The 19045-nt window shown below is 46.8% G+C and overlaps 1 protein-coding gene across 1 annotated transcript in view; it reads right to left on the bottom strand.

Annotated features, from left to right (window-relative positions):
• The window catches only part of C13H1orf21 (chromosome 13 C1orf21 homolog), a 38813-nt gene that overhangs the window by 19079 nt on the left and 689 nt on the right, over positions 1-19045 (bottom strand). The window contains exons 2-3 of the mRNA XM_068134383.2: positions 15681-15899; positions 11595-11701 (exon numbers count right to left, since the gene is read on the bottom strand). Of these exons, the coding sequence (XP_067990484.1) occupies positions 11595-11701; positions 15681-15801 (228 nt within the window). The 5' untranslated portion in view covers positions 15802-15899. The remainder of the gene's footprint in view (positions 1-11594; positions 11702-15680; positions 15900-19045) is intronic.

The following is a 19045-nucleotide window of genomic DNA, read 5'->3' as shown; positions in this document are numbered from 1 at the left end:
ACATAATGTTGCCAAATGGCAAGTAGCAGCCAACTGTCATGGAGAACGGCATGAACCGAGATGGCAGTTAATGCAAGTGCCTCGATGAGATGAATAAAACGCATGGTTTCGCTGTGGTGAGATCAAACAGAAATTCGCTCCATATTCTGATGGCGAGTCTCCATTACTCACGCCATGGACACCATGTACACCAAGTGAGTGGTCGACAGCAGACCGGCATGGTGGATGTCAATGGACATTTTGAAGCCAGACCATCGGAGAGCCACTCAAACACAGAAGTGACAAATGCCTTGATCCACGGACGGCACATTTAGCTGAATAACTGTCCATTCGTGTGGGGAATAATCCACCAGCAAAGGAGTTTTGGAAAGTGTGAAAGTATGTTTTCACCCCTATCTGTTTGTTTTTGTCTGTGAACAAGATATCTCAAAAAGTTGTAGACGGATTCGGACGAAATTTGGCGGAGAGGTAGTGTATGAGACAAGGACGAAATGATTAGATTTTGGGGATGATCCGGATCCGGTTCGTATAATTTTTAAAGGATTCTTCCCCATTGAGTGATAGGACTAAAACCGATACATAACACGATATTTCAAAAGGTTATGGACGGATCTGGACGAAACCTGGTGGACAGGTTGGGTGTGTAACAAGACCGAATCGATTCGACTTTGGTGAAGATCTGAATATGGATTTCGCCCCGAGAAGTATTTAATTTTTCAGTGATTCTTCACCATTGAGTGATACCGTAGGGCCAAAAACCGATACATAGCACGATATTTCAAAAAGTCATTGACGGATTTGGACGAAACTTGGTCGACAGGTTGGGTTTGTCACAAGACCGAATCGATTAGATTTTGGTGAAGATCTGAATATGGATTCGGATATGGGAATTATTAAATTTTTAAGTGATTCTTCATGGACGAGTTATGATTAAAAAGTTATGGACGAGTTATGACTAAACTTGGTGGACGAGTTGGTTAGGAGACAAGAACAAGCTGATTCGATTTTGGTTCAGGTCCGAATCCAGATCCGGCCTATCAGTGGGATACAAAACAAACTTTTCAGCCCTGCGGAGGTATGCGCTCTACCGAGTGTCGTTCTCGTTTTAAAGTGCAGCAATAATTATTGGTTCAACAGAAGAAATCGATTTATTACATGATGCATGCACAGTATTGGGGGTTATATAGGGAAAGTTAAGCGTATTGTTGCGGATATGGGATTTGGCCTCCATCCATATCCGCTTGTAAATATTCCCCTATTTCCCCAATACTCCCCAACTATCCCCAATCCCCCATTCCCTAGTCCCATTGTCTGTAAACAACACTCTGTAGCCCCGACCTTCCCCTTTTTCCCCCATTAAATGTCGTGCCCAGGTTCACCGCATCTCACGTAGACAACTATAGGACATCTTGCTAGTTATTCTTAGTCTATGTCAGTTAAGGACTCGTTTCCATTAATTCTGACTCTTCGTTGCACCAGAATGTGATTGTATGGCACCAGTAGTGAGTTTAGGACCTCCCAATACCTCCCCACAAGTACCCGGGGCGGGTAGTGTAAGTGTTAGGTAGAGGGTATAGGTAAATTGTGGTTGGATATTGGCATTTGTGGTGCGGTTGCAGAATGGTATTGTGGATGGGTGCATTAGTGTTGTGGAAATGGCTGGGCGTGTAGCCTGTTAGTGTGTGTAGTTGGTTGGGCACTCCACCACTGTGAGGATGTCGGCCAGGTGAGGCCGCAGTGGGCTCTGGGAGCCAGTAGAGTTGTGGATGGGGCCCGAGGATCCGGAGGACGGACCCGGGTAGCCCAGTGCCAGAGAGGGCACCGAGTGGGGAGAGCGCCAGAGGGCCTTCCCCAGGTAGTTAGGTTAGGGTAAGGAGCAGGTAAGCTCGGAGGCAACTGCAGTGGTGGAGGTGTGCAGGTGGGTAGACCTGCTGGGAGAGCTACACGTCGCGGCCCAGAAATTGTGCGAGGGCACCGGGAGATGAATCGGGGGAGTGAGACCCCAAATTGAAAGGCACCACATTTTGGTCAATGGGAATTGGTTTTTAGAACCCATAGTGTAAGTTGGCCAATGGATTGGCAGGGAAAGACCCCGGGTAATGTAAAGTTGTTAAAGTCATTTAGGAAATAGTTAGGATTGATGAACCTGTCGCACCATACGCAGCCACTTACCTGTGGTGATGATGATGACTCCACACCTGTGTTTTCTTTGTTCTGTTGCAGGAAATGAGAATTGCTGTTGGATTTGTGAGACGCATCACGACGTGGATGAGACATTGGGGTGATTCCATCTCTCCCTCCTTAGGAGGGACTGATGATGAATTGGTGATGGCAAATTTGGATGTTGAATTGGAGATGGCAAATTTTGATGAGAGTTGGAAATGGCAAATTTGATTGGTTAGGAGGGAGAGAAGACGAATTTGGTTTATGGGAGGAACGGGGAAGACAGTAGGGACGTTTGTTGATTTGTAAAGTAGATGTTTATGGGTAGTGTTGTGTTGTGTGGATACAGTAAGGGGTAAGGGAGGGGCAATGTAGGTTACCTGGTGGGGGGGGGGGGGCGTACGGTAGGAACGTACCTGTCTCACCTGGTTCCCATGTGCCCCCAGTGTGCATTACCTTATATTGCGTGCACTTTTGCGCCCTTACCACCTTACTCACTTGTCTTCTTCTTTTGTCTCCCACCTCCGAGGATCTGGCTTTGGGGCAGAGAGAGAGGAGAGAGAGGTGCTGGCTCCGCAGTTGTGGGCCTGTACTTTCGCTGCTTGCTGCCTGGATCGATACACCATATGGACCGCAATGTTTGTGGCCGCCCACCATGGACCGCAGTTCTTTTGCGGCCAAGCACCACCCATTGATGGACCTCTGGGTCAACGTGGCACCTATGCCAAACAGGTGAACCACTAATAGTTGGCCCCCTGACGGCCACAATAAAGAAATGGACGCGGTTGGCGCCTTTCTTTATTTCTAGGGAAGCCAGAACACCAAGTGCACCACATGAAGGCAAGACCAGCGGCAGAACATCGGCCGGCTGAGACACCACCGGTGATTTATGAACATTTTATTGGTGCACCGGATGGTGCTGACTGTACATTATGGGGTGGTGCTTTTGGTGCTTGGAAGGGGTGCTCTGCACATTATTAAAGGCCGTAAGGCCACAGAGCACTCGTGGGTTGGTGTATCGATGCTGGCATGCGTGCTCTCTCTATGCATAACATCTGCATGTGTTCCTCCAAAAACAGGTCCTGGATCGTAGTGTAAATATCAGCGTAGTCTTGTGTAAATAATGCTCCCTACCGGCTGTATGTTTAGTTTGAGGATTCTTTCCGCGATTCGGTTATCCTGTGGGTGTGTTTCTGTGAGGAGAAGGGTGCAACGTCGCAGGGGGACATATTTACTCAATTGTGAACATCTGTAAAACTGTCACACTCAGGGTAGAGTTAATAGTAGAGGGAACTACATCTGAGTGCCACACTAACGTAGGTAAAGATTTATCGGGTCGGGACGCCCCGAGGTAGAGAAGGGTGCAATGTTGCGGATATGGGATTTGGCCTCCATCCATATCCGCTTGTAAATATTCCCATATTTCCCCAATACTCCCCAACTATCCCCAATCCCCCATTCCCTAGTCCCATTGTCTGTAAACAACACTCTGTAGCCCCGACCTTCCCCTTTTTCCCCCATTAAATGTCGTGCCCAGGTTCACCGCATCTCACGTAGACAACTATAGGACATCTTGCTAGTTATTCTTAGTCTATGTCAGTTAAGGACTCGTTTCCATTAATTCTGACTCTTCGTTGCACCAGAATGTGATTGTATGGCACCAGTAGTGAGTTTAGGACCTCCCAATACCTCCCCACAACCTCATCTCCGCATCCTCCCATCATCTCATGGAACTACAACCACAGCGGGGGCGGCGCGGCGGCGGTGCGGGGAGTGGGCGTCCTCACTCCGGCTTGGTTGGCCGCCATTGCCCATGTGCTCCGACGGGGTTACCACGAAGGGGCTGACTGTCAGCTCCTCGTCAAGGGCGGAGCCCGGTAACCCCCCCCCCCGCACCCAATAAGAAGCGGCGGGCCGATTCCATCTGGGCGGAGCTAACGAGCCGAGGGCGTGTCACTCCCCGCTGGATATACGCAGCCACTTACCGGAGGTGACGTCAGATGCGCCCCCAGCTTGAAGAGAAACAGACGCCACCTCCAGCGCGACGATACCTACCCGCATCTCTGGACCGGACCGAGTCGATTCTGCCCCTGAGCTCAAGGTGCACCTTGAGCCATCGACTACCTGCCCTTCCTTGCCATCAATCCCTGTGTGAGTCAGTCTTGTCCCGTTTATCTGTGGTCTGTCAGGGCTAAGATAAGACCGTGATTAAGTGCCCACCTTCCTGTGCTGTACCTCTTGTTGGTGTAATCTAAAACGTTCTGCATACAAATATTATAACCTCCTCCGGAGGTCTTGAGAACTGTACCCCTGGTGTCGTGTCATTTAATCCCAGCCGTTGTGTCCTTTTCCTTCATTGATTTAGCATAGCGCGATTCGGCCAACGTTCGAGTGTAATCGGGTAAACTGTGCAGACGCGGTCATACCAAACCGCTCGGTAAACTAACATCCAAAACCGCGTCTGTAACAGTATGAATGAAGGCATGCAAAAACACAAATTCTGGGTGGAGGTACTTCAGAATGTGGGCAAGGCTTCAAGCCCCCACCTCCCACCCCCAACAAGGGAATTTTTTGTCTGTATGTATGTGTAGGTATAAAAATTTGAGAAAAAAAACGGCTGGACCAATCTCCAACAAATTTTGTAAATGTGTTGGGGGTACCTAGGGTCAGGTCATGGTCAGACACACAAAATATACATCTCTATCCCCCAAACTCCCCTCCATTGTGGGGGTTGGAAGCCCACTTATGGTTGTATGTCTGGGCTCATCTACACAAAATTTTGCATATGTATGTACTACTCTCAGCCTTGACTCACCGGAATCCTTTCATCTGCTCTCGGGAGGTGGATCGCAACCACTGAGCAGACGGATCTTCAGGGCGAACACCGTGGGGAGTTTTGATACCAAAAGCTGGCACTCACACCTCAAGTTATTTTGTCCTCAGTCTTCTCTCTCTTTCTTTCTGTCCCGTTACCCGAGTTGAGTGAGGCCTTCACGATAGATAGATAAATAAATAAGTCCGTCATTGGTTACAGTCCTTGGTTACAGTCTGTTGTGATCGACGTTGGCTGCAGTGCTTTTCTCCTCATTCCCTCCTCCTCTGCCCCTATTTATGATTGTGAATAAGTCCTTGTAAATGCAAACCTGTGTCCTAGTGGCCATTGCAGAAAGAGACATTATAGTGCGTAACTGATTGGCAACAAACCCGTATGTGGTCAATTGGGATTCAGCACCCTTTAAGGTGCCAGAAGAGAACAAGGCAGAGCTCTGCTCGGCTATTTGCTGTCGGCCGATTCGTTAAGGCCTGATGGTTTTTAACCACCAGCGTGTACCGTACACAAATTAAGTGTGGCAGAGGGGACAGATTTGACCCATTGCCGCCTGATGGATGCGTCGGACATGAGAGGCCCTGTGACTGTTGCAGTATTACAATAGTATCTCTATATGAAAACTGTAGAGAATCAAATACGACTTGGCCAACTTACATACGTGTTCTGTATTTTATGCACTGCTGAACCCGCTGGAGGAAACAAGTTGAAAGGTGGTGGATGTACTTTGGGTGCGTTGGAAACATTCTACTAAGCTGGGATGGCCACTTCCAACTTGGATTTTTACTTTTATGTGAAAGTGGAGAAGTAGGTGGAGAACTGCACCGCTGCACAGAATAACTTGAAAAGTGGATGTTATCACAAAAAAACAAGAGGAAGAAGAAAATTCCCAGAAAAAGAAGCACAATTTCCAGTTTTAACGATCTCCTGATTTATACTCTAGCGATCTATTCTGGCGTCTTTATCAGCCTTGGTCATTATGAAAACACTCAAGAACGAGAATAAAATCTACTTTGTACAGACTTATGAATGTACTATATAGCAAACTTTTTGAAGTATAATTTGTACACATTTACCTCAGAAGTGTAGATAGATGCAATTACCAACAACAATAACATTGCACGGGATAAGTATTCTATGAATACCATCTAGTTTCCTTAAAATGAATGGCTAGAGTAAGTGTAAAGTAATTAATCATGTTATTAGTCTTGCCCTGAAATCTGTAGTCTCTGTATATATTTTCGCTTTAAAAATGGTTCTCTGCAACCCTCGTCCGATCGATGATAAACTTTAAACAAAAGAGGGACTCAACCATGGACACTATTTTATTGCTATCTTTGATGTCATAGGTCACATGGTATGGCAGCCATATCTTACTATAATTCACCAAATGTCCATCCGTCTGTCTGTCTGTCCGTTCGAAGGTACCGTAAAAACTGCTGAACCGATCGCAACGATATTTTGGGTGGGTAATCCTGGGATCTCCAGGAGTAAAATAGGCTATTTAGTTTTCCCAATTTCAGCTTTGGTCTCCAGCATTCTCAGGTTTGGACTCCCGCATAACATTCGCGTTCGCATAACATTCATTGTGACAATGTTTTCATTGTGACGATGTTGTTTTCCCGGGTGCCGCACAAACAGCTGCACCGACTCGGTGACCTCGCTGCACAGACTCGATCGGACTCGGTGACCTCGGACAAAGACCTTTTATAAGGACATGGGTTGAATCTCTGTTTGAGAGAATGCCAACCCCCTCCCCGCCATCACGGTCATCGCTCCAACTCACAATCCCACGAGATATGCGGAAAGGACGACCCAAAACCAATTATCTTCTTTTTGATTCGCATATAAACATCATTAAAAGTAAATAATGACCTCGGCCAAAGTTCAAATGACGTGAGTTTAATCTCGACATTAGAGAATTCCACATAGCTATTTGGGCGGTGTATACGCTAACAGATCGCTGTCTCCATCGATCTTGCCAAGGCCGTAACAGCTATCGGCTCAAAATCCTTTTAACTGTTGATTTGGTACTTTTTACAATGAAGGAAACATTAACAATGTTGTTAAAAGTTTATTTTGTGATTAATTTGTGATTGGAAATATGTTGTTTGGAATGAAAAAAGAGATATCGAGTTCAAGTGAATGACGACATGCCGTGATGGTTTCTACTTTCTGAACGTGAACTTCGCGGATCGCCATATGCAGATTCACAACGGACCCACGATCGATGTTTCTATGCGTGAATGTACCCATTTGTTTGCGAACGGGTACGTTTTTCATGGAAGTCATTCACGAACTTGCTGTCCATGTCTGATGTGCGACTGAGGGTGCTACAGGAATTTGGAATTTATTGGTTTCATGCTTTAGCATTAGCCGTATCTGCATTGCCTGTTTGCTTCTGACCTCCCACCCGTGCTTAGCACGGGTATCTCACTAGTTGGATTAAAGGAAGAAAAAAAATTGCACATAATTTTCTCCGAAAGCATTGAACGAAAAATATTGAAATTTGGCACCTGCCATCAACTCCCCGTTGTGTATATAGGGTGATAATGATGACATCAGCAGTGAAGTGGTATTCCAGCCATAATTGGTTGAATTTAAATCCTTATCCAAAAAATCTGAAACTTCATATTGTTGCAGTTGTGCCATAAAGGCAAACTCCCTATAGTCAATTGCACGACAACATGTAGCCTGCAGCAGTCAGTTATGTCTTATTGAATGTAAAGATTAGCCCTTCCCATTGTGTAGTAAAAAAAGACCAAATATGCGTTGAAGTTAGGCAGGTTGTCCAACCTTCGTTGGTTAAGGCGTGGCCATAACACCAGGTGTGCAGAAAGGCGTGGCCAGAAACACAGGCCCACGTGACCAGTGAGGGGGGCGGGAACAGTTCGCCATGATGCGACAAGCCTCAGCCAATGGGAGGCTCTGAAACATTTTGAAGGGCGTGACCAGTTTGATATTAGCCCATGCGCAGCGCATTATCATTCTCTTGCCTTTGGGACTGCTTCGAGGACACACCTGCGCTCTTGCCTTTTCGCCATGCCCACGACGAGACCTCGCTTGCCTTTTCGTATCTCGCACAACACGTGTTTGGCCTTTGTTCAACGCCCGACACCAAGCGTCTGCGCCGATCTTTTGCGCCATCTGGCTGACCTGCAAGCATTGGAAATTTCTACTCGTCCCACCTACGCTGAATTTACCTCGTCCAGTCTGCACGTGAGGACCGAACTGCGCACACCAGACCACGTGGGCACCAGCAAGGAATCCCAGCACGTACATTGGTACGCCCTTAACCAGAGTGTTATTCCCAGTGTGTGTGTGTGTCAGAGAGTGAAGGCACCAAGTCGGGGTTATTATCTATATAATAATAGCGTAAGGACTCGACTTTGTTATCCCAGTGACACGATGCCCACGGCATTAATGGATTTACGATCTACGAACCGCGCTCTTTGTTTATCACGTACAGACATACTCGAAAAATCTGAATTAGCCGACGTTGGGGCCCAAAAGCATCCGATTAACTGATGATACGACGCCATCTTACGACGCCATCGTATTGGCGTCTGCTGGGCGAAGGCGAAGCAAGCCGTCCGCTGATTGGACAGGCGAAGGCGAAAGCAAGCCGTCCACTGAGTGGACAATCCAGAGCATGCATTTGTGCCGGTGTCGGCGATCGTTGTTCATATACGCACTCTTCATTCTCATCTTTCTTCCTAACTCTTACTCAGACAAGCAAATCCCCTATGCCATCCATAATGGTACACTCTATCCATACACCACATCCTCCCTTCCGTGGATGTTCCACGCGCCATCGTATTGGCGTCGGCTGGGTGAAGGCGAAGCAAGCCGTCCGCTGATTGGACAGGCGAAGGCGAAAGCAAGCCGTCCACTGAGTGGACAATCCAGAGCATGCATTTGTGCCGGTGTCGTCGATCGCGGTGTACTACACCACATCCTCCCTTCCGTGGATGTTCCACGGGTTTCGGCTAGTTAGGTAATATTTGTTAAGCTGAATCTTTCTCTTTCTCTGTGCCTTCTGAATAAAAGGCTGTACATTTTGTTCCTTTCCAACCTGTTCGGTACGTCCTTTCACCAATTTGCCTAGCATCATCCGAGACCGAATTTGGCTAGATTCAGGTCCATAAATCTCGTGGAGGTAACGCCGCTTTCCACACCATGTGCAAAACCGCTCGGCATTCCATAAGGTGTGGGAAAGTGAGGGTTCAATCGCGCGGAGGGTTCGGCACGCACGTGCACCTTGACGTGTGCTCGGCACCATGAATTTGGAACCCTCCCGGCCCGGTCGGCTCGCGACTGTAACAATATATTTGATCTACGACCCGATGTGAGTGAAAAATTACATTTATGACATTGATAACCCATACCAAGAAACTATGTGACATAATAGGGTGCATGGATGATATAGGTTGGGAAGATAATAATATGGACCATAATAGCAGTGCGTTGAGTTAATGATGCAGGTGAGAATGAATGTGCGAGGTGATATCATGTGCTCTACGAGTGCCGGTCTACTTAGATAACTTATGCGTTGCCTTTATGTCTAGTTAGGCGTTGTGCACCCATTCCAATGGGTGTTTCTAATTTTTTTTTTACTGTTTTAACCTTTGTAATCAGTATTAAATGTTGTTTATAGCATTTTGCGAGGCCGGCGGCGCAAGTTTTCATGGGAAAAGTCGCCACACCATCTCGACTGGGTCCCCACCTCAGAACATCAGGGGTGAAGTATCATGGAGGAGCCGCTCTGCCAACCCGCCCAAAGCAGCATCCAATGGTAAGTGAGAGGGGAGGGGCGTGGCATGTCATTGGTGACACATGTGCCAGAGGCCATAAAGGCGGGTGCGCACAAGGGAAGAAGAGTTACCCGGAATTGGCTCAGGAGAAAATGCATTCCTCACAACTCCAATCCGGCCAGAGCCATGCCTCCGCCCGCGCCAGAATCCGGCAAGCTCCATTAGGCTGTGGCAGTTGGTTGGTCCTGTCCGAGCAAGCCGGCACTGGGCCTGGATTCTCCGGCAAGCTCCATTAGGTTTGCCAGATCTCTCTTCTGTCTTGTCCTCTCTCTCCTGCTTTGTCTCTTTCAGATGGTGTGTCTTATTCGGCTCAAAGGACTTATGTAATAAGGAATCCCATTTGCTCATCGGGTGCATATGATCAGTAGTGGGTAAGGGGTTGGTTGCATCATATGACCGGGCAACCACAATATAATGAAAACCATTGTCATTATAGATGTGGAAGTAATTCATTGAAGCATACATGTCTGTTTCTTCATGGGATGAAATGCATTGAATATCTGTGGGTGTACGCAAGCTGTGCATGGGAACATTATACGAAGTTGGGATGACCACCTCCAACAAAAAGTTGCCCCCATACCCCACTCCAGAGTCCCTACGGCAGTGGGTGTTTCTTGTAATGGCAATTTTCATGATCTATAATGTGGTAGTGTCCAAGTAAATAAATAAACAGCCTTCAGCTCTGCACCAGAACAGATCACACATTTGTTTTGAGGTGTCAGTCTTGCAAAGGCTAGTATAAAAGCAGACATCACACGTGTGATTGCTGCTTTCGATATGAGCGAGTCCTACCCAATTGAAGACAATGTAGCACACTGTTTTATGGTTAACACGAGTGAACTCAGGTAACTGTGCAATTATCAAGTGGACCATCTGCCCAGAAGCCCATAAAAGCAATGCATTAAAAAGCCAGTCCATGGGACTCCACATCATGGCAGACGTGACCGTCAGCTTATGGCCTTTCACCGACTTGTATTCACAAATGTGGAGCATTTTGCGACACTATCATCCTGTACACAGTCGAAGCCTCATCATTGTATCATGTCTGTGTGCATGATCTATTCCAACATCCTTGGCTTACAAAGTCGATGCATAGGTGGGTAACCTGCCCATCTTGAACTGATACCAAAACAGGAAGGCAGCCGATTATGTGCAATGGATGACATCAACAGGACGTTAGAGGCATGTTAACCACAGTGGGAAGTGAGGAGAAGCGGATGTTTCGGCCTATTTTGCTCTGACGAAGGATTAACGCCCAAAATGTGAGCTTCCCCCGTGGTTAGCATGCTTCAATCAACGTTCTCTTGATTTCAACCTTCACTCTAAAAAGGCAAAAGAAAATAAATAAATAAATAACCTGTCTGCTGACACTAGCATTCAGCATCAAGGCTGGTACTCTATTATACTGAATACCTGCTTTGCAGAACAAGGAAAGTATTTTATAATCGCATGCAGTTTTCATCTAAAGATGGTTATTTTCAATTATACATCTCTAAGATCTAAGCAGATTTTTTTCCCCATTACACGATAGGTCAGGCATTGCTCGTGCTGCCACATTTACCTCGATGGAGCAATGACACTGCAAAAGAGGCCTTTACAAACCATTAAAATGTTGACATCATCATTGTGCTTTGAAACAGGCTGAAGCACGAGGGAATGGTGAAGATGAGAATCAAGGGAAAACAACTGAGGGACTAAATGAAGGGGCGTGCACGCAACGCATCATTCTCTTTGGCACAAACTTCCATGAAAGGATTGCTTCGGACAAACCGGCAGCCTTTGGGACTCACATTGCCATCGGCGCTTCTCAAAACCATTTTCTCGGGGCCCTCGAATCCAAAGAGGCGATTCGGCGCGGCACCAGCAGCTGTATCGGCTCCATGGGGCCCCACGCCATCTGCTCCCGACACACCACACACGAGCCTGCCAGTCTACTCATCAATTCTTCCCTCCATTCAATCTCTAAAAGCATTTGCATGTCCAGCCTCATGCCTTGGCGATAAAATGCAATTATGGCAGTCCATCATATTATTTAATTTGAAGATGTCTCGACTTTTAGGAAGGCCTTTGGATCACATCTTCCAGACTCTGAAGAAGCCAGACTTTACAAGAATGGTACAAAGTAGCGATCAGAATGAAAAGGTCTAGCAACTCCAGTGCAGCAAGGAGGTCCAACATTTGTGACATTGTCAGGTCTATTCTTTAAAACAAATGTGATTTTCTCACATGTATTTGGTTTAGGCTGGCAAGATAGCCTAGAGGTATGCACACTTGGCTCCAAGCTGTACAACCTCTGGTTTGAATCCTGACCCAGCTATAAACTGTTGTCCTGGTGTTTCACAGGCAGGGTGATTCATCAAAGTGTGTGCCGTTCCTCAGATGGACGTTAAACTGGGCGTCTTGTCATGAGTTGGTGGATGCTAAATATCCCACAGTGTTCTTCGCAAAGAGTAGGCGAGCTATTGCTGACACCATTAACAAATAAGTACAGATACATTCAAGGTACACAGCCCCCATGACATATCCTCCAGTGCACAACATTGACGGGGAGGCTCCAGGGCCTGGCGATGATGTCGTGCAGCACATAGAGATGGTATTGGGAGGGTGAGTTGTACAATAATAATTGTTGATTAATTGCGTAATTAAAATAAATAAATAATAATTGTAAAATAATTAATTTTTTTATCAATTGGCTAATAGCATACCGAAACCATCAGTGTTTCCTCCAAAGCTGTACCTTTTTGAAAATGAATTAAACAAGTACAGATACATTCAAAGTACACCGCCCCCATGCCAAATAAATAAATATCCTCCAGCGCGGCATTGCCTGGGCACCGTTGGCGCCCGGCAATACCGCCGTGCAATTCATAGAGCAACCGTATTGGGTGGGAGAGGTGTACAAAAATTGATTGGTTAATTGCATAATGAAAATTAATAAATGATCATAAAATATTTTCTGTATCAATTGGCTAATAGCATACCTCAACCATGAGTGCTTCATCCAAAGCTGTAACTTTTTGAAAATTAATTAAGTTATTAATCAAAAAAAGTAAATAATTAATTGACTAATAAATAAATAATTAACCGATTCATTGACTAATCAATAAATCAAAAATAGTCACGGTCATGTCCAAATATCAGCTTCCTAGCTCAAAAGGTGCCTGAGATATTGCCCAGATGAGTAAGAAAATAAATAAATGCTTAATAAGGAAAATAAATAAATAATAATCACAAAAAAATAAATAATTAATCAATTGGCTAATAGAACACATAAACCACCACAATTTCATCCGAATCTGCAACTAAAAAAAAACTAAAAAAACATCGTCATTAAGCGAATAATTAAATAATTAATTGATTAATCAATAAATCAAAAATAGCCTTTACAGCCAAATCACTTGGTCATTGGCATGTCCAAATATCAGCTTCCTAACTCAAAAAGTGCCTGAGATATTGCCCAGAAGAGAAAGGAAATGTGTAAGTACTTAATTAATCGCTAATAATTAAATAACTAATCAATTAATTGATGAAACAAAAAATACCGTTTTTGACAAAGTACTTGCTCACTAATGTGCCGAAATTTCAGCTTCCCAGCTCAAAGGATGGCTGAGATATCACCCGGACAAACAAAGAAGAAAACAAACAAGAAAACAAACAAACAAACAAGAAAACAACCAAGAAAACAACCGGAGTGAAAACCGAGTACTCCCTTTCAGCGTGCGTCATTGCCGAGCCCCCTTCAGTGCCCGGCAATGACGTTATGCAGCACCTGGGGATGGCATAGGAAAGGAGCGGTGTACAACAAGAAAACAACCAGAGTGAAAACTGAGTACTCTATTTCAGTGCACGTCATCGCCGGGCCCCCTTCTGTGCCCCCCGATGAGGTCATGCAGCGCCTGGAGATGGAATAGGAAACAATTATGCTCCAACCTTAGTCGAACATCAGGCCTAGGCAGCCGATCGTCAAGTTTTGTGAAAGATTTGGGCCAAGCTTTCACCGGCCAACGACACAAGAATGTGGAAATAATTGTGGCCGTTAAAGAAGAAAGACATTTTTGTAGATGAAAAGGTGTTGCACGTACGCAGCCAGCAGGTATTCTGTTAATAAACCACCTTTAGAGGCCATTTTTCCCCGCAAGCGGGGGTTGGCCTTTTTCGGGAACCGTGGTTGTTGTTGTTTTTCGGTCCCCTTTTTGAAGCAATGTTTTACGGCCGGATGCCCTTCCTGACGCCAACCCTTTTTGCCGCCTTTTAACGACAACCAGGGAATTACCAGTAAACTGGTCCTCAAATTCTGTCTGGTGTTCTTCGTCTGGTCTGTTAATGCTGGTAGAATTTCATTTGCAAACAACCCACTCATAATATAAATGTCATAACCACCAAAGCCTGGTTGAAATAGTCATCTGAACGACGACAATTAAATTAAAAAAAAAAATTTTCAGTGTCCAAGGTTCACGGTGGGGTTTGAAAATGTGTATCACATGTAATACCAGGATATTCAGAGATGAGTGTACTTTGACACAAATTACATGGATATTCACAGACAATTTAACCCCACATGGGGACAGGGAGCATTCCAAGTCTTCACGAACCGGCTGGCCAGGCCCGACGTTCGACTAAAGTTGGGGCTGAAATTTGTAATTTGTTAATTGTGCCGGCGATAGCTCGCCTACTCTTCACGAAGAACACCGTGGGATCTTTAACACCCACCAACTAATGCCAGCAGACATGACGCCCAGTTTTACGTCCATCCGAAGGACAGCGCACACACACCGACGAATCACCCTGCCGATGAAACACCGGGATGACAGCTTAAAGCTGGGTTGGGATTCGAACCCAGGCTAGACAGCGTCGAGACAAGTGTGTGTCCCTATATGCCATCCTGTCAGCCTCACATCACTCATTTAGGAAATGGAAATTCTTCTGAAAGAACTTGTTCATTGATCATTTACAAAAAATCATCTACAAGCGAGCTATGAGCTGAGCGACTAAATCACATGACGCTTCTACGTGCAATCTCATAAAGCAGCGACTCGATGAAAGCGGCGGAAACCCAGACAATACAATAAGCAACAGCACAATTGAGGTTCAAAATGAAAGCTTTCTACTTAGAGTCTGATTTTTGAGCTTACAAGCTAAAAATCTAAGAAAGACTTCCAGCAGAGCAATTGATGTTTCAAATTTGTTTTTTAACACATCGGATAAACCACCGTTTAGAGGCCATTTTTCCCCGCAAAGCGGGGGTTGGCCTTTTCGGGGACCGTGGTTGTTGTTGTTTTTTTGGTTCCCTTTTTGAAGCAATGTTTTACGGCCGGATGCCCTTCCTGCCGCCAACCCTGTTTGTCACCTTTTTACGATAAACAGGGAATTACCAGTGTACTGGTACTCAATTTGCCGACCTCGGAAGGATGACAGGCTGAGTCAACCCCCCTGGCGTTAATTCAGCGATCGACCGGGATTCGAACCCAGGATCCTTGGATCCTAAGCTGGCACCCTAGCCGCTAGCCCAACACCAGGGATCTCCAACCAACAGCCGCCGCGACAACAGCCGCCGCGACAACAGCCGCCAACATCGGATGATGTAGCAATTTTGAAAAAAAACTTAAGTTTACATGCTTGGGCTCAACCTTGTGCAGGTGCAGTGCTGTCTAGGAATGGCCTTAATGGTGGTTCGTATGCAGCCTGTGCATTCAACAGGGGCTCAAACTCAGGACCCTAAGATCACAAGCCAGCCACCTTAACCGTTAAACCACCACCAGGCTGAAGAATGGTGGTGATATAAACATTTTAAATGTGACCAAGGTTGCGCACACACACACTCCCTTTTGGGTGGTGGACAACGTTACCAATGCATCTCTTGGAGTCCGATCACCCACCTGCCTTTTTGGTGTCCGCGTAAGCATTGCCATTCTGCTGACTCTTCTCCTCATCGTCATCGCCGGGACTGATCGACTGCTGCTTCTTGCTGGAAGCGCAGCCCATCGCAGGCAGACGCATCTGGCCCCCCCTCCGCGGCGGCTTCGCCTCGCTGTCCTGCGTCACACCCCTCTCCACACTCCTCCTCTTCAATATAGAAGCTGTCACTCACCAAGGTCCTGTAAGGGACAGGGATACTCGGTAGTCAGACTTAAACATCATGTTGAAGAAGGAAACAGCAGCACAACAAGTCATCACCGTCATCATCACTGGTGGTGCTCAGCGACTAATTGTGCCCAACATAATCACCGGATGTTAACTGAAGCAAACGATGCATCCGAAACCCAAGATACGTCGAGTCACTGGCATTGCCACAGATCAGTAGCCGAGCGTGCACTTCCGCAACTGGCGATAACGCTACACAAAGATAAAAAGACGAGTTTCATTTCTGAAAGCAACAAAGAGGCAAAGTTTGTCACGAATTTCCCTATCACTTAAACCAATGCAGTTAGATGGCACCAGGAGCTTTCAAATGGCAAAGTGTGCATGAGCGTCCCATCAAACAAAGGTCTTCAACTCAAAAAGGAATAAAAGAAACCTTGGTCCACCTCAAAAACCGGCAGTGAAAGTCTCCCACGTCGAACAAATCGTCCTTTCGAGAAAGCAAACAAAAATCCTTTGGAGTCGTGGCCAAAATTCCCTGTTTTTGCATGTGCTTGGGGTAGGGGTAAGGGTGGGTACTGCTTCTGTGATGCACAGAACAGCTCTGTTCCTCGTGTTTGGGTTGGAATGTGGCTCCGGCAAGGAGGTGCCAGCACGAGGTGGGAAGAGTGGGACGGGAGGGCATACTTACAGCGGGAAAAGCTCTCCCCTCTCCAGTCTGACGATCCTATCTCTCAATCGACCGACGGCAACAATTCTCTCACGTCTTCATGGCACGAGATCATAAACGGTGTGCATTCGGCCATTTTCAGTCCAAAACAAGGTTGCCATTGACGCCAAGCTCTTACAACCGCGTCGACTGTAACGGTTCATTTGGGTGTCGATCCGTGTCATACGGGCCTGTACACACACGCGCTCCTCCCGTCCCTAGACCTTCACCGTCACACAAAACGTGTTCTCCCGCTCCCTCTGGCAACAGCAGCAGGGCTGTATAATGAGTTTCAGCCGGACAGACGTTTGCCTACGCCGATGGAAAAGCGGGTGCAAAATGTTGGCGTGGGTCGATGCCCGACGGAGACAGATGGCTGCATTTTTGTTCCTGCCATTTGTAGACAGACTAACCGAGGCATTAGTTTTACACACCAAAACAAAGCTGTCGCTTTGTCATCTTCCTAACTCTTCGATGCAATGCAATGCTCCTTCACAAGACAAATGTAACAGATCAACAAGCGATACACAACACAACAATATATCAGATTGCGTGGCTCATGATGCTGGGACAGAGGATTCAGATTAGGGTGGCTCATGATGCTGGGACCGGAGGTTCAGATTGGGGTGGCTCATGATGCTGGGACAGAAGATTCAGATTGGGATGGCTCATGATGCTGGGAGAGAAGACTCAGATTGGGGTGGCTCATGATGCTGGGGCCGAAGGTTCAGATTGGGGTGGCTCATGATGCTGGGAGAGAAGACTCAGATTGGGGTGGCTCATGATGCTGGGGCCAAAGGTTCAGATTGGGGTGGCTCATGATGCTGGGACCGAAGGTTCAGATTGGGGTGGCTCATGATGCTGGGACCGAAGGTTCAGATTGGGGTGGCTCATGATGCTGGGAGAGAAGACTCAGATTGGGGTGGCTCATGATGCTGGGAGAGAAGACTCAGATTGGGGTGGCTCATGATGCTGGGGCCGAAGGTTCAGATTTGGGTGGCTCATGATGCTGGGAGAGAAGACTCAGATTGGGGTGGCTCATGATGCTGGGACCGAAGGTTCAAATTGGGGTGGCTCATGATGCTGTGACTGAAGGTTCAGATTGGGGGTGGCTCATGATGCTGGGACCGAAGGTTCAGATTGGGGTGGCTCATGATGCTGGGAGAGAAGACTCAGATTGGGGTGGCTCATGATGCTGGGACCGGAGATATCAGATTGGGGTGGCTCATGATGCTGGGACCGAAGGTTCAAATTGGGGTGGCTCATGATGCTGTGACTGAAGGTTCAGATTGGGGGTGGCTCATGATGCTGGGACCGAAGGTTCAGATTGGGGTGGCTCATGATGCTGGGGCAGAAGATTCAGATTGGGGTGGCCCATGATGTTGGGACATAAGATTCAGATTGGAGTGGCCCATGATGCTGGGACTGGAGATATCAGATTGGGGTGGCTCATGATGCTGTGACCGAAGGTTCAAATTGGGGTGGCTCATGATTCTGGGACCGAAGATATCAGATTGGGGTGACTCAGGATGCTGGGACCGAAGATTCAAATTGGGGTGGCCCATGATGCTGGGACAGAATATTCAGATTGGGGTGGCTCATCATGCTGGGACAGAAGATTCAGATTAGGATGGCTCATGATGCTGGGACCGGAGATATCAGATTGGGGTGGCTCATGATGCTGGGACCGAAGGTTCAAATTGGGGTGGCTCATGATGCTGGGAGAGAAGACTCAGATTGGGGTGGCTCATGATGCTGGGACCAGAGATATCAGATAGAGGTGGCTCATGATGCTGTGACTGAAGGTTCAGATTGGGGTGGCTCTTGATGCTGAGACCGAAGGTTCAAATTGGGGTGGCTCATGATGCTGGGACCAGAGATATCAGATTGGGGTGGCTCATGATGCTGGGACCAATGGTTCAAATTGGGGTGGCTCATGATGCCGGGACCAGAGATATCAGATTGGGGTGGCTCACGATGCTGGGACCAAAGGTTCAGATTGGGGTGGCTCATGATGCTGGGACCAGAGATATCAGATTGGGGTGGCTCATGATGCTGGGACCAGATATATCAGATTGGGGTGGCCCACGATGCTGGGACCAAAGGTTCAGATTGGGGTGGCTCATGATGCTGGGATCGAATGTTCAAATCTTATATTATGTTCATGTGTGCATAGTCTTCAATGTATGTCTGGCAAATGATGGTCGTACCAGCTCTTCCACGAGCCTTAATGATCGTTTAAACAAAGGAGTTTTTTTTAATTGTCCGTATGTACAAAGATCCAGAAATGAACAATACCCAATGCCGAGGCTTTGTCTATTAGGCACAGCTGCTTCATCACAATGATGGTGTTTACTCTCCATATCAACAGGACGGTTTGTGAAGGGCGACAAGACTACCGAATGTGGTGACGAATGCTGGATGAAAAAGACAGAAAATTCCAAACCTACCCCA

This window comes from Myxine glutinosa, chromosome 13 (genome assembly GCF_964187855.1).
Source record: "Myxine glutinosa chromosome 13, kmMyxGlut1.1, whole genome shotgun sequence".
In the NCBI taxonomy this organism is placed as follows: domain Eukaryota; kingdom Metazoa; phylum Chordata; class Myxini; order Myxiniformes; family Myxinidae; genus Myxine; species Myxine glutinosa.
The sequence above is the reverse complement of the archived record's forward strand: the minus strand, read 5'-3'. Positions and strand labels throughout refer to the sequence as shown.